The sequence below is a fragment of the Salvelinus sp. IW2-2015 genome, unplaced genomic scaffold, assembly GCF_002910315.2.
Source record: "Salvelinus sp. IW2-2015 unplaced genomic scaffold, ASM291031v2 Un_scaffold2636, whole genome shotgun sequence".
NCBI lineage: Eukaryota > Metazoa > Chordata > Actinopteri > Salmoniformes > Salmonidae > Salvelinus > Salvelinus sp. IW2-2015.
This window is the reverse complement of record NW_019943943.1, coordinates 97,840-114,263: the sequence shown is the minus strand read 5'-3', so window position 1 is coordinate 114,263 and position 16,424 is coordinate 97,840. Positions and strand designations below refer to the sequence as shown.

The following is a 16,424-nucleotide window of genomic DNA, read 5'->3' as shown; positions in this document are numbered from 1 at the left end:
AACCTCACCTCTATATCTATCTCTTTCTTCCCTATCTACCTCTATATCTATCTCTCTATCCATATCTACCTCTATATCTATCTCTCTCTCCCTATCTACCTCTATATCTATCTCTTTCTCCCTATCTACCTCTATATCTATTTCTCCTATCTCCTATTCATCTCTCTCTCCCTATCTACCTCTATATCTATCTCTTTCTCCCTATCTACCTCTATATCTATCTCTTTCTCCCTATCTACCTCTATATCTATCTCTCTCTCCTATCTACCCTCATATCTATCTCTCTCTCCCTATTCTCCTCTATATCTATCTCTCTCTCCCTATCTACCTCTATATCTATCTCTTTCTCCCTATCTACCTCTATATCTATCTCTTTCTCCCTATCTACCTCTATATCTATCTCTCTTCCCTATCTCCCTCTATATCTATCTCTTTCTCCCTATCTTCCTCTATCTCTATATCTATCTCTTTCTCCCTATCTACCTCTATATCTATCTCTCTCTCCCTATCTACCTCTATATCTACTCTCTCTCCCTATCTACCTCTATCTCTTTCTCCCTATCTACCTCTATATCTATCTCTTTCTCCCTATCTACCTCTATATCTATCTCTTTCTCCCTATCTACCTCTAACTCTCTCTCCCTGTCTACCTCTATATCTATCTCTCTCTCCCTATCTACCTCTATATCTATCTCTTCTCCCTATCTACCTCTATATCTATCTCTTTCTACCTGTCTACCTCTATATCTATCTCTCTCTCCCTATCTACCTCTATATCTATCTCTTTCTCCCTATCTACCTCTATATATATCTCTCTCTCCCTGTCTACCTTTATCTATCTCTCTCTCTCTCCACCTCTATATCTATCCCTCCTCCCTCCCTATCTCTCTCTCTCCATCCCTCCCTCTCTCCCTACAACCCACCTTAGTGTCCATCCACTCCCTCTCTATGGTGCTGGGATCCTGATGGTCTGCTTCCTCTCCTCCTCCTCCTCCTCCCTCCTCCTCCTCCTCCTAGATGAATAGAAACATACAGTACATAAATACAATAACATACAGTATATAAATACGATAACATACAGTACATAAATACAATAACATACAGTACATATATACAATAACATACAGTACATAAATACGATAACATATAGTACATAAATACAATAACATACAGTACAAAAATACAATAACATACAGTATATAAATACAATAACATACGGTACATAAAACAATAACATACGTACATAAATACAATAACATACAGTACATAAATTTAATAACATACAGTATATAAATACAATAACATACAGTACATAAATACAATAACATACAGTACATAAATACGATAACATACAGTATATAAATACGATAACATACAGTACATAAATACAATAACATACAGTACATAAATACAATAACATACAGTACATAAATACAATAACATACAGTACATAAATACAATAACATACAGTATATAAATACATAAACATACAGTACATAAATACAATAACATACAGTATTATCAAGACCAGCAGACCTCCATGCCGGGGCGGGTCTAATGGTAGTGCCTGTAGTCAATACCTCTCTGGAGGCAGCTGTTCCATCCCCACTCACTTTCTATGTAATATCTATCTACCCATCTACATACAGTATCTACCCATCGCAATACAGTATCTATCTATCTATCTACATACAGTATCTATCTATCTACTTACAGTATCTATCTACAGTATCTACCCATCGCAATACAGTATCTATCTACATACAGTATCTATCTACATACAGTATCTATCTACAGTATATATCTACATACAGTATCTATCTACAGTATCTATCTACATACAGTACTATCTACATACAGTATCTGTCTACATACAGTATCTATCTACATACAGTATCTATCTACATACAGTATCTACCCATCGCAATACAGTATCTATCTACATACAGTATCTATCTACATACAGTATCTACCCATCGCAATACAGTATCTATCTACATACAGTATCTATCTATCTACATACATACTGTTGTAGATAGATAGATACATACAGTATCTGTATGTATGTATCTGTATGTATGTATCTGTATGTATACATACTCTATCTACATACAGTATCTGTCTACATACAGTATATATCTACATACAGTATATATCTACATACAGTATCTATCTACATACAGTATATATCTACATACAGTATCTATCTACAGTATCTATCTATATACAGTATCTATCTACATACAGTATCTATCTACATACAGTATCTGTCTACATACAGTATCTATCTATCTATCTACATACAGTATCTATCTATCTACATACAGTATCTATCTACAGTATCTGTCTACATACAGTATCTATACTACATACAGTATCTATCTATCTACATACAGTATCTATCTACAGTATCTGTCTACATAACAGTATCTATCTATCTACATACAGTATCTACCCATCGCAATACAGTATCTATTCTACATACAGTATCTATCTACAGTATCTATCTATCTACATACAGATCTATCTATCTACATACAGTATCTGTCTACATACAGATATCTGTCTACATACAGTATATATCTACATACAGTATCTATCTACATACAGTATCTATCTACATACAGTATATATTCTACATACAGTATCATCTACAGTATCTATCTATATACAGTATCTATCTACATACAGTATCTATCTACAGTATCTATCTATATACAGTATCTATCTACATACAGTATCTATCTATCTACATACAGTATCTATCTACATACAGATCTGTCTACATACATATCTATCTATATACAGTATCTATCTACATACAGTATCTATCTACAGTATCTATCTATATACAGTATATATCTACATACAGTATCTATCTACAGTATCTATCTATATACAGTATCTATCTACATACAGTATCTATCTATATACAGTATATATCTACATACAGTATCTATCTACAGTATATATCTATATACAGTATCTATCTATATACAGTATCTATCTACATACAGTATCTATCTATACAGTATCTATCTACATACAGTATCTATCTACATACAGTATCTATCTACATACAGTATCTATCTACAGTATCTATCTACATACAGTATCTATCTATATACAGTATCTATCTACATACAGTATCTATCTACAGTATCTATCTATATACAGTATCTATCTACATACAGTATCTATCTACAGTATCTATCTATATACAGTATCTATCTACATACAGTATCTATCTATCTACATACAGTATCTATCTACATACAGTATCTATCTACATATATATCTACATACAGTATCATCTACATACAGTATCTATCTACAGTATATATCTACATACAGTATCTATCTACAGTATATATCTACATACAGATCTATCTACAGTATATATCTATCTACAGTATCTATCTACAGTATATATCTATCTACAGTATCTATCTACATACAGTATCTATCTACAGTATTATCTACATACAGTAATCTTATCTACATACAGTATCTATCTACATACAGTATCTGTCTACATACAGTATCTGTCTACATACAGTATCTATCTATCTACATACAGTCTCTATCTACAGTATCTGTCTACATACAGTATCTGTCTACATACAGTATCTATCTACAGTATCTATCTATCTACATACAGTATCTAATCTACAGTATCTGTCTACATACAGTATCTATCGTACTATATACAGTATCTATCTACAGTATCTATCTACAGTATCCTATCTGCCATACAGTATCTATCTACATACAGTATCTATCTATCTACAGTATCTATCTACATACAGTATCTACCGTAAAATCATCTGTCATTAAAACTAGAACATTCCCTAAAATATATATAAAAACATTWTTTTTTTTTAAGATAGCCCACCTCCAGCCCCTAGGACATCTCTCCACCTCCCGCTGCCCAACCGAGACACCCCGGACATGGACTTGAACTGCTCTGTGATCTCCCTGAGGGTCCGGTTAATCTGGAGGTCCGGGCGTTTCTTAAAGGTCTCTTTGCAGAGGGGACACTGGCAGAGCTTAGCACCGTCCCAGTACCGACCTAGGTCAGAGGACAGAATAGAACAGTACTTTATTCACCCGTCTGAAAAACCAGTACCGACCTGGATCAGAGGACAGAATAGAACAGTATTTAATTCACCCGTCTGAACTTAAATATCACCACCATGACAACATACCACATGTTGAGCCCAATGGGGTCATATAGGGGTCATGTAGGTAACTGGGCAGGTCAGCAACATCCCTGCTTGCTCTAAGGCACACTGGTGTGTGTGTGTGGCAGGATGCCTAGCAGTCGCTGGTTCGAATCCCCGAGCCGACTATGTGAAAAATCTGTCGATGTGCCCTTGAGCAAGGCACTTAGCCCTAATTGCTCCCCTAATAATAATGTCGCCGGAGGAGATGGCTGCCTATTGACGGGCACCAATTGTGCTATTGTGTGTGTGTTTTTTTGTTGCGTTATTTGTAACTTATTTTGTGCACAATGTTTCTGCCACCGTCTCTTATGACCAAAAAGAGTTTCTGGATATCAGAGAAGCGATTACTCCCCTCGTACTGAACAAAGATTTATTTAACGAGTCGGATGCGAAGGATTTACTTCAGACACAGGACAAGGCCCAAATCCCTGTCATTCGCATGAAGAAGGTATGGCGATACAGCTGGCTGGGTTTGTGGGTAACCMACCTCTACCTTCTGTACTATTAGCCAATCATTGGATAATAAACTGGATGAGCTCCGACCAAGACTATTCTACCAACGGGACATTAAAAACGTTAATATCTTATGTTTCACGGAGTCGTGGCTGAACGACGACATGAATAACATACAGCTGGCTGGGTTTACGCTGCATCGTCAAGATAGAACAGCTGCCTCCGGTAAGACAAGGTGGTGGTGGTCTGTGTCTATTTGTCAATAACAGCTGGTGCACGAAATCTAATATTAAGGAAGTCTCAAGGTTTTGTTCGCCTGAGGTAGAATATCTCATGATAAGCTGTAGACCGCACTATTTACYAAGAGAGWTTTCATCTATATTTTTCRTAGCTGTCTATTTAYCACCACAAAMCRWTKCTGGCACTAAGACCCCACTCAACGAGCTGTATAAGGCCATACGCAAACAATAAAACGCTCATCCAGAGGTGGCGCTCCTAGTGGCCGGGGACTTTAATGCAGGGAAACTTAAATCSGTTTTACCTMATTTCTACCAGCATGTTAAATGTGCAACCAGAGGAAAATAAAACTCTGGACCACCTTTACTCCACACACAGACCCGTACAAAGCTTTTCCTCGCCTTTCATTGGCAAATCTGACCATAACTCTAACCTCCTGATTCCTGCTTAGAAGCAAAAACTAAAGAAGGAATTACCAATGACTGGCTCAATACGGAAGTAGTCAGATGAAGCAGATGCTAAGCTACAGGACTGTTTTGCTAGCACACCCCTGAATATGTTCCGGGATTCTTCCGATGGCATTGAGGATTACACCACATCAGTCACTGGCTTCATCAGTAAGTTCATCGATGACGTCGTCCCCACAGTGACCGTATGTAAATACCCCAAACAGAAGCCATGGTTTACAGGCGATTCGAGGCAAGCAACACTGAAACATGCATGAGATCATTAGCTGTTACGGACGACTGCGTGATCATTCTCTCCATAGCAGATGTGAGTAAGACCTTTAAACAAATCAACATTCACAGACGGATCATCAGGATGTGTACAGCGAGCATGCGCTGACCAACTGGCAAGTGACTTCACTGACATTTTCAACCTCTCCCTGTCTGAGTCTGTAATACCAACATGTTTCAAGCAGACCACCATCGTCCCTGTGCCCAAGAACATCAATGTAACCTGCCTAAATGACTACCGACCCATAGCACTCACGTCTGTAGACATGAAGTGCTTTGAAAGGCTGGTCATGGCTCAAATCAACACCAGTATCCCAGAAACTCTAGACCCACTCCAATTTGCATACCGCCCCAACAGATCCACAGATGATGCAATCTCTATTATATTCATACTGCCCTTTCCCACCTGGATAAAAGGAACACATACGTGAGAATGCTAATCGTTGACTACAGCTCAGCGTTCAACACCATAGTGCCCTCAAAGCTCATTACTAAGCTAAGGACCCTGGGACTAAACACCTCCATCTGCAACTGGATCCTGGACTTCCTGACGGGCCGCCCCCAGGTGGTAAGGGTAGGTAACAACACATCCGCCACGCTGATCCTCAACACGGGGATCCTCAGGAGTGTGTGCTCAGTCCCTTCCTGTACTCCCTGTTCACTCATGACTGCGTGGCCAGTCATGACTCCAACCCCATCATTAAGTTTGCTGATGACACAACAGTGGTAGGCCTGATTACCGACAACGATGAGACAGCCTATAGGGAGAAGGTCAGAGACCTGGCAGTGTGGTGCCAGGATAACAACCTCTCCCCCAACATGATCAAGACAAAGGAGATGATTGTGGACTACAGGAAAAGGAGGACCGAACACACCCCCATTCTCATCGAAGGGCTGTAGTGGAGCAGGTTGAGAGCTTCAAGTTTCTTGGTGTCCACATCACCAACAAACTAACATGGTCCAAACACACCAAGACAGTCATGAAGCGGGCACGACAAAACCTATTCCCCCTCAGGAGACTGAAAAGATTTGGCATGGGTCCGCAGATCCTCGAAAAATTATACAGCTGCACCATCGAGAGCATCCTGACCATTTGCATCACCGCCTGGTATGGCAACTGCTCGGCCTCCGACCACAAGGCACTACAGAGGGTAGTGCGTACTGCCCAGTACATCACTGGGGCCAAGCTTCCTGCCATCCAGGACATCTATACCAGGTGGTGTCAGAGGAAGGCCCTAAAAATGGTCAAATACTCCAGCCAAACTAGTCATAGACTGTTCTCTCTGCTACCGCACGGCAAGCGGTACCGGAGCGCCAAGTCTAGATCCAAAAGGCTTCTTAACAGCTTCTAACCCCAAGCAATAACAGCTAAATAAAATGGCTGCCCAGACTATTTGCATTGACCCCTTCCCCCGTTTTTACGCTGCTGCTACTCTCTGTTTATTATCTATGCATAGTCACTTTACCTCTACCTACATGTACATATTACCTAATTTACCTCGACTAACCTGTACCCCCAAACATGTACTCTGTACAGATACCCCCGTTATATATATCTCCACTACTGTTATTTTATTGTTGCTCTTTAATTATTTATTTTTGTATTTTCTTATTTATTTTATATTTATTGTTTATTTAGTAAATACTTTCTTAACACTTTTTCTTTTCTTAACTGCATTGTTGGTTAAAGGCTTGTAAGTAAGCATTTCACTGTAAGGTCTACTACACCTGTTGTATTCAGCATTTCACTGTGAGGTCTACTACACCTGTTGTATTCAGCATTTCACTGTGATGTCTACACCTGTTGTATTCAGCATTTCCACTGTAAGGTCTACCTACACCTGTTGTATTCAGCATTTTCACTGTAAGGTCTACCTACACCTGTTGTATTCAGCATTTCACTGTGAGGTCTACCTACACCTGTTGTTATTCAGCATTTCACGTGGAGGTCTACCTACACCTGTTGTATTCAGCATTTCACTGTGAAGGTCTACTACACCTTGGTATTCGGCGCATGGTGACCAATAACATTTGATTTGAATACATCTACCTACCAATGCAGGCCATGCAGAAGGAGTGTCCACATGGAGTGGAGGCGGGGTTTATGAAGATATCCAGACAGATGGAACACTGGAACTGGTCTTCAGACAGGAAGCTACGAGAGAATGGCATTCTGGGATTGGGGGGTGGGGTAGTGTTAGGAAGAGAGAGGAGAGAGAGGGGAAAGAAGAGGATGGAGGAGGGTGAAGAGGGAGAGGAAGGGGAGAGAGAGAGAGAGAAGGAGGATGGAGGAGGGTGAAGAGGAGAGGAAGGGGAGAGAGAGAGAGAGAGAGAAGAGGGAGGAGGAGGGGATGAAGAGGGAGAGGAAGGGGGAGAGAGAGAGAGTGTGTAAGTGAAGTGTGTAAAGGGCTCCACTCTGTGACGTGTTGATGGATCAGGCAAAACCCAGTTTAACACACCTGCAGTAGACCGTCAGTCCTTGGTTCTGGCTGTCAGCCGCCCCGCTCAGGGTGAACCTTCGTCGGGCTAGCGCCGCAGCAAGGCTTGGGGTAGGGAGCGAGGAGGCTACAGAGGAAGTTTGGGGTCGTTCAGCAGACATCGGGATAGGCACTCCTTGAATTAAACGTATTAGTGTAAAAAACAAAATTATACTACAAGATGTCCTGCATTGGATCTCAGAGGATAACACTTAAAACATGAATTAAAACCCATATTTGGTCAAGTAAATCATATCTAACCCTGGGGTTCAGAGGTTTTTGGGGTCGGCACCCCCGACTTCGAGAACCGTCTTCGCATCTCAGTGAAGAGGTCGCCAGGTAGGCTCACAGCGTCAAACGCTCCTTCCAGGTAGGCTCACAGTTGTCCTGTTTGTCAAACGCTCCTCTTCTTCTCCTCCTAGATAAATAGATACATAACCCCAATATAATACCATACTGGAAAATCAAAGAGATCGCACCTCCATGCCGTTTTACAGAAGCACAGAGAATGCACACCCCCACCACACACACACACACAACCACACACACACACACACACACACACACACACACCACAACACACACACACACACACCACACACACACACACACACACACACACACACACACACACACACAACCACACACACCCTTTCTCACACCAACTAACCTCCTACTTACCATATCTCTATTTTTCTACTTCCTATAGTCAGATGAACTGGTGACTACTGACAGATTCTCACTCTACTTCCTATAGTCAGATGAACTGGTTGACCTACTGACAGATTCTCACTCTACTTCCCTAAGTCAGATGAACTGGTTGACCTACTGACAGATTCTCACTCTACTTCCCTATAGTCAGATGAACTGGTTGACCTACTGACAGATTCTCACTCTACTTCCCTATAGTCAGATGAACTGGTTAACCTACTGACAGATTCTCACTCTACTCCCTATAGTCAGATGAACTGGTTGACCTACTGACAGATTCTCACTCTACTTCCCTATAGTCAGATGAACTGGTTGACCTACTGACAGATTCTCACTCTACTTCCCTATAGTCAGATGAACTGGTTGACCTACTGACAGATTCTCACTCTACTTCCCTATAGTCAGATGAACTGGTTAACCTACTGACAGATTCTCACTCTACTTCCCTATAGTCAGATGAACTGGTTGACCTACTGACAGATTCTCACTCTACTTCCCTATAGTCAATGAACTGGTTAACCTACTGACAGATTCTCACTCTACTTCCCTATAGTCAGATGAACTGGTTGACCACTGACAGATTCTCACTCTACTTCCCTATGAGTCAGATGAACTGGTTGACCTACTGACAGATCTCACTCTACTTCCCTATAGTCAGATGAACTGGTTGACCTACTGACAGATTCTCACTCTACTTCCTCTATAGTCAGATGAACTGGTTGACCTACTGACAGATTCTCACTCTACTTCCCTATAGTCAGATGAACTGGTTGACCTACTGACAGATTCTCACTCTACTTCCCTATAGTCAGATGAACTGGTTGACCTACTGACAGATTCTCACTCTACTCCCTATATCAGATGAACTGGTTGACTACTGACAGATTCTCACTCTACTTCCCATAGTCAGATGAACTGGTTGACCTACTGACAGATTCTCACTCTACTTCCCTATAGTCAGATGAACTGGTTGACCTACTGACAGATTCTCATCTACTTCCCTATAGTCAGATGAACTGGTTGACCTACTGACAGATTCTCACTCTACTTCCCTATAGTCAGATGAACTGGTTGACCTACTGACAGATTCTCACTCTACTTCCCTATAGCAGATGAACTGGTTGACCTACTGACAGATTCTCACTCTACTTCCCTATAGTCAGATGAACTGGTTACCTACTGACAGATTCTCACTCTACTTTCCTATAGTCAGATAACTGGTTGACCTGACTACAGATTCTCACTCTACTTCCTATAGTCAGATGAACTGGTTGACCTACTGACAGATTCTCACTCTACTTCCCTATAGTCAGATGAACTGGTTGACCTACTGACAGATTCTCACTCTACTTCCCTATAGTCAGATGAACTGGTTACCTACTGACAGATTCTCACTCTACTTCCCTATAGTCAGATGAACTGGTGACCTACTGACAGATTCCTCACTCTACTTCCCTATAGTCAGATGAACTGGTTGACCTACTGACAGATTCTCACTCTACTTCCTATAGTCAGATGAACTGGTTGACCTACTGACAGATTCTCACTCTACTTCCCTATAGTCAGATGAACTGGTTGACTACTGACAGATTCTCACTCTACCTTCCCTATAGTCAGATGAACTGGTTGACCTACTGACAGATTCTCACTCTACTTCCCTATAGTCAGATGAACTGGTTGACCTACTGACAAGATTCTCACTCTACTTCCCTATAGTCAGATGAACTGGTTGACCTACTGACAGATTCTCACTCACTTCCCTATAGTCAGATGAACTGGTTAACCTACCTGACAGATTCCACTCTACTGTCCCTATAGTCAGATGAACTGGTTGACCTACTGACAATTCTCACTCTACTTCCCTATAGTCAGATGAACTGGTTGACCTACTGACAGATTCTCACTCTACTCCCTATAGTCAGATGAACTGGTTGACCACTGACAGATTCTCACTTACTTCTATAGTCAGATGAACTGTTGACTACTGACAGATTCTCACTCTACTTCTATAGTCAGATGAAACTGGTTAACCTTAGTGACAGATCTTATTTTACTTCCCTATAGTCGATTGAACTGGTTAACCTTAGTGACAGATTCTTATTTTACTTCCTATAGTCAAGAACTGGTGAACCTAGTAAGATTTTATTTTACTTCATATAGTCAGAGAACTCGGTGATAACATTTTTTGCTCTGCGTGCAGTATGAAGGAAGTGTAAAGGTTACTTTTGTGAGCAAATACTAACTAGCATTACTAACTAACCAGTATTACTAATAAACTAGCATTACTAACTAACTAGCATTACTAACTAAACCAGCATTACTAACTGATCAGCATACTAACTAAGTAGCATTACTACCTAAGTCGCATTACTAACTGACAAGAATTACTAACCGACTGGCATTACTAAATGACTAGCATTACTAACTAACTAAACTAGCATTACTAACTGACTAGCATTACTAACTAACATAGCATTACTAAGTGACTAGCATTACTAACTGACTAGCATTACTAAGTGACTGGCATTACTAACTGACTAGCATTTACAACTAACCAGCATTACTAACTGACTAGCATTACTAACTAAGTATTAATTACTAACTGACTAGCATTAGCACAACGATGCAAATCGATGTAAAAATCTATCATATTTGACATATCAATATTTTGAAAAATAGCTTTACCTGTGCCATACTCAGTCATAACCAATCAATGTTTTTATCTTATGTAATAGGAAATAACATCTCTCTCTCTTTCTCTCTCTCTCTCTCTCTCCTCTCTCTCTCTCCTCTCTCTCCATCCCTCCTCCTCTCTTTCTTCTCTCTCTGCACCCCTCTCTCCATCTCTCTCTCCGCCCCTTCTTCCTTCTTTCTTCTCTCTCTCTCTTCCCTCCCTCTCTCTCTCAATTAAATTCTATTTCATTTCAATTTTAAGGGTTTATTGCTATGGGAAACATATGTTAACATGCCAAAGCAAGTGAGGTAATAATATACAAAAGTGAAACAATAAAAATGAACAGTAAACATTACACTCACAGAAGTTCCAAAAGAATAAAGACATTTCAAATGTCATTATGTAATATACAGTGTTGTAACGATGTGCAAATAGTTAAAGTACAAAAGGGAAAATAAATAAGCAAAATATGGGTTGTATTTACAATGTGTTTGTTCTTCACTGGTTGACCTTTTCTTGTGGCAACAGGTCACAAATCTTGCTGCTGTGATGGCACACTGTGGTATTCACCCAGTAGATATGGGAGTATCAAAATCAGGGTTTTTTTTTTCAATTCTTTGTGGATCTGTGTAATCTGAGGGAAATATGTGTCTCTAATATGGTCATACATTTGGCAGGAGGTTAGGAAGTGCAGCTCAGTTTCCACCTCATYTTGTGGGCAGTGTGCACATAGCCTGTCTTCTCTTGAGAGCCAGGTCTGCCTACGGTGGCCTTTCTCAATAGCAAGGCTATGCTCACTGAGTCTGTACATAGTCAAAGCTTTCCTTAAATTCGGGTCAGTCACAGTGGTCAGGTATTCTGCCACTGTGTATTCTCTGTTTAGGGCCAAATAACATTCTAGTTTGCTCTGCTTTTTTATTAATTCTTTCCAAWGTGTCAAGTAATTATCTTTTTGTTTTCTCATGATTTGGTTGGGTCTAATTGTGCTGCTGTCCTGGGTCTCTGTGGGGTCTGTTTGTGTTTGTGAACAGAGCCCCAGGACCAGCTTGCTTAGGGGACTCTTCTCCAGGTTCATCTGTCTGTAGGTGATGACTTTGTTATGGAAGGTTTGGGAATCGCTTCCTTTTAGGTGGTTGTAGAATTTAACGTCTCTTTTCTGGATTTTGATAATTAGCGGTTGTCAGCCTAATTCTGCTCTGCATGCATTATTTGGTGTTTTACGTTGTACACAAAGGATATTTTTGMAGTATTCTGCATGCAGTCTCAATTTGGTGTTTGTCCCATTTTGTGAATTCTTGGTTGGTGAGCAGACCCCAGAACTCACAACCATAAATGGCAATGGGTCAATGGGTCAACTGATTCAAGTATTTTAAGCCAGGTCCTAATTGGTATGTCAAATTTGATGTTCCTTTTGATGGCATAGAATGCCCTTCTTGCCTTGTCTCTCAGATCGTTCACAGCTTTGTGGAAGTTACCTGTGGCGCTGACGTTTAGGCCAAGCTATGTATAGTTTTTTTGTGTGCTCTAGGGCAACGGTGTCTAGATGGAATTTGTATTTGTGGTCCTGGCGACTGGACCTTTTCTGGAACACCATGATTTTTGTCTTACTGAGATTAACTGTCAGGGCCCAGGGCTGGCAGAATCTGTGCAGAATATCTAGGTGCTGCTGTAGGCCCTCCTTGGTTGGTGACAGAAGCACCAGATCATCAGTAAACAGTAGACATTTGACTTCAGATTCTAGTAGGGTGAGGCCGGGTGCTGCAGACTGTTCTAGTGCCTTCGCCAATTAATTGATATATGTTGAAGAGGGTGTGGCTTAAGCTGCATCCCTGTCTCACCTCACGGCCCTCTGGAAAGAAATATGTATTTTGCCTATTTTAACCTCACCCTTGTTGTTTGTGTACATGGATTTTATAATGTTGTATGTGTTTCCCCCAACACCACTTTCCATCAATTTGTATAGCATACCCTCATGCCAAATTGAGGCAACAAAGCATGAGAAGACTTTGCCTTTCTTTTGGTTTGTTTGTTTGTCAATTAGGGTGTGCAGGGTGAATACGTGGTCTGTCGTACGGTAATTTGGTAAAAATTTGACATTTGCTCAGTACATTGCTTACATATTTTATCATTTCAGTGAGGATACCATCAACGCCACAGGCGTTGTCCTGTAGTTGAAGAATCCAGTGGGTTCTGGTCATCTTTAATAGCTGATTCTAAGATTTGTATTTGTTCATGTGCATGTTTTTGCTGTTTGTTCTTTATTATAGGACCAAAAAGATTAGAGAAGTAGTTTACCCATACATCTCCGTTTTGGATAGATAACTCTGATAGGGGTGTCACTTACCTCAACCCAGAGTCTCTCAGAGCGTTCACAGTGGTATTGCTCTCTCTCTCTTCTCTCTCTCTCTCTCTCTCTCTCTCTCTCTCTCTCTCTCTGTCTCTCTCTCTCTCTCTCCACCTCTCTCTCCACCTCTCTCTCCACCTCTCTCTTTTCTCTCTCTGTTGCGCTCTCTACTTTCTCTCTCTCTCTCTCTCTCTCTCTCTCTCTCTCTCTCTCTTCTCTCTCTCTCTCTCTCTATGTCTTTCTGTCGCCTCTCGCTCTCGCTCTCGCTCTCCGTTCTCGCTCTCGCTCAATTCAATTCAATTTAAGGGTTTTATTGGTATGGGAAATATATGTTTACATTGCCAAAGCAATGAAATAGATAGATCCGTCTCTCCTCTCTCTTCTCTACTCATTTGAAGCTTTGGTGCAGGTAATGTAAGTTCTGAAAACTTCCAACCATCACCCAGGATAGAAAAACAGTCTCGTCTTTGGAGAGGTAGAACATTGTACATATTTTAACTGTCTATGTTATCTAACTTATTACCCTTAACCCATCTGTGTAAGAACCTACATATATGATAATTATGCTGCAGTAGTTTATGTGTTGAGGGCTAGGGTCAGTCTGTTATATCTGGAGTAATTCTCCTGTCTTATCCGGTGTCTTTTGTGAATTTAAGTATGCTCTCTCTAATTCTCTCTCTCTCCCTCTCCCTCCCCCTCCCGGAGGACTTGAGCCCTGGGACCATGCCTCAGGACTACCTGGCATGATGGACTCCTTGCTGTCTCCCAGTCCACCTGGTTGTGCTGCTGCTCCAGTTTCAACTGTTCTGCCTGTGGCTAGTGGAACACTGACCTGTTCACCGGACGTGCTACCTTGTCCCAGACCGGCTGTTTTCGTCTCTCTCTCTCTCTACCGCACCTGCTGTTTCTAACTCTGAATACTTGGCTATGAAAAGTCAACTGACATTTACTCCTGAGTGCTGACCTGTTGCAGCCTCCGACAACCAATGTGATATTATTATTTTGACCCTGCTGGTCATCTATGAACATTTGAACATCTTGGCCATGTTCTGTTATAAGACTCAACGTAGCACAGCCAGAAGAGGACTGGCCACCCCTCAGAGCCTGGTTCCTCTCTAGGTTTCTTCCTAGGTTCTGGCCTTCCAGGGAGCTTTTTCCTAGCCACCGTTGCTTCTACATCTGCATGGCTTGCTGTTTGGGGGTTTAGGCTGGGTTCTGTACAGCACTTTGTAACATTGGCTGATGGATAAAAGGTCTTACATTTTTTTTATTTGATTGATAATTTTTAATCTGTAACTCAAATTGTGGAATTAGATTACCTGAAGGCCAGTTAAGTTGTTCTGTTGTTGGTAAGTTGATTTCTGTTGTTTGGTAAGTTGATGTTTCTGTGTGGTGTAAAGTTGCATGTTCTGTTGTTGGTAAGTTGATGTTCTGTTGTTGGTAAGTTGAGTTCTGTTGTTGGTAAGTTGATGTTCTGTTGTTGGTAAGTTATGTTCGTTGGAACTGTTGTTTGGTAAGTTGATGTTCTGTTGTTGGTAAGTTGTAGTCTGTTGCTTGGAAGTTTGATGTTTCGTTGTTGGTAAGTTGATGTCTTGTGGTAAGTATGTTCGTTGAAGTTGATTCTGTTGTTGTAAGTTATGTTCTGTTGTTGGTAAGTTGTTTTTTCAGCTGGTTGGTAAGTTGGATGTTCTCCCTCTCTCTGTCCTTCTCTTCTTCTCTGTCCTTCTTCTCTCTCTTCTTCTTCTGTCTTCTCTTCTTCTCTGTCCTTCTCTTCTTCTCTCACCTCTCTGTTCAGGTTTATGGACGTTGATGTGTGTGTGTGCTGCACGCTGTTCTTCTTTACTCCCCACCCACGCTGCCCCACCCACTTACCTGTCCACAGCCCCGCCCCCTTAAATGTGGCCTAACCTGTTTGACCAGGGCTGAAGTTCACGTGTGTGTGTGTGTGTGTGTGTGTGTGTGTGTGTGTGTGTGTGTGTGTGTGTGTTGTGTAGACCCCCACCCCCCCCACCCCCCTTAATGTGGGCCCCGGCCCCGCCGCCCCCCACCCCTATCCCCCCCCACCCCCTCCCCCCACCCCCTGTACCGTCCGCTGCCCCCCCCCCCCCTCCCCACCCCACTCCCGCCCCCCACCCCCCCCCCCCCTCCCGCTCGCTGCCCCCCTGCCCCCCCCACCCCCCCCCCCCCCCCACCCCCCCCCCCCCCCCCCCCTCCCACCACCCCACCCCCCCCCCCCCCCCCCCGGGCCCGCCCCCCCGTCCCCCCCACCCCGCCCCCCGTCCCCCCACTCTACGTGTTTCGGTGTGTTGTGTGTGTCGTCGTGACACTGTGTTGTCCCCTGGGGTAAACCTAGTGGACCTAAGAATGATGAAGAATTAAATTTGAAGAACCATGATACAGATTATGTCTACATAGACATGATCTTATAGACATGAAATAAACTAAAAAAAAAAAAAATTATATGACAAGTATAAATACCATATTAACAAGTGGTGGGTCAATGACTTGGTTCCCATAGGGAACAGAGCCAGGAACTTTGGAAGCTGCTCTCTGTCTGGGTACAGA

General features: G+C 41.8%; 1 protein-coding gene across 1 annotated transcript in view; it reads right to left on the bottom strand.

Annotated features, from left to right (window-relative positions):
* The window catches only part of LOC112074436 (E3 ubiquitin-protein ligase TRIM65), a 35,157-nt gene extending 19,939 nt beyond the window's left edge, over positions 1-15,218 (bottom strand). The window contains exons 1-6 of the mRNA XM_070440536.1: positions 15,179-15,218; positions 8,392-8,548; positions 8,113-8,266; positions 7,708-7,826; positions 3,897-4,072; positions 924-998 (exon numbers count right to left, since the gene is read on the bottom strand). Coding sequence (XP_070296637.1) covers positions 924-998; positions 3,897-4,072; positions 7,708-7,826; positions 8,113-8,266; positions 8,392-8,449 — 582 coding nt within the window. The 5' untranslated portion in view covers positions 8,450-8,548; positions 15,179-15,218. The remainder of the gene's footprint in view (positions 1-923; positions 999-3,896; positions 4,073-7,707; positions 7,827-8,112; positions 8,267-8,391; positions 8,549-15,178) is intronic.
* Between the last annotated feature and the right edge of the window lie 1,206 nt (positions 15,219-16,424).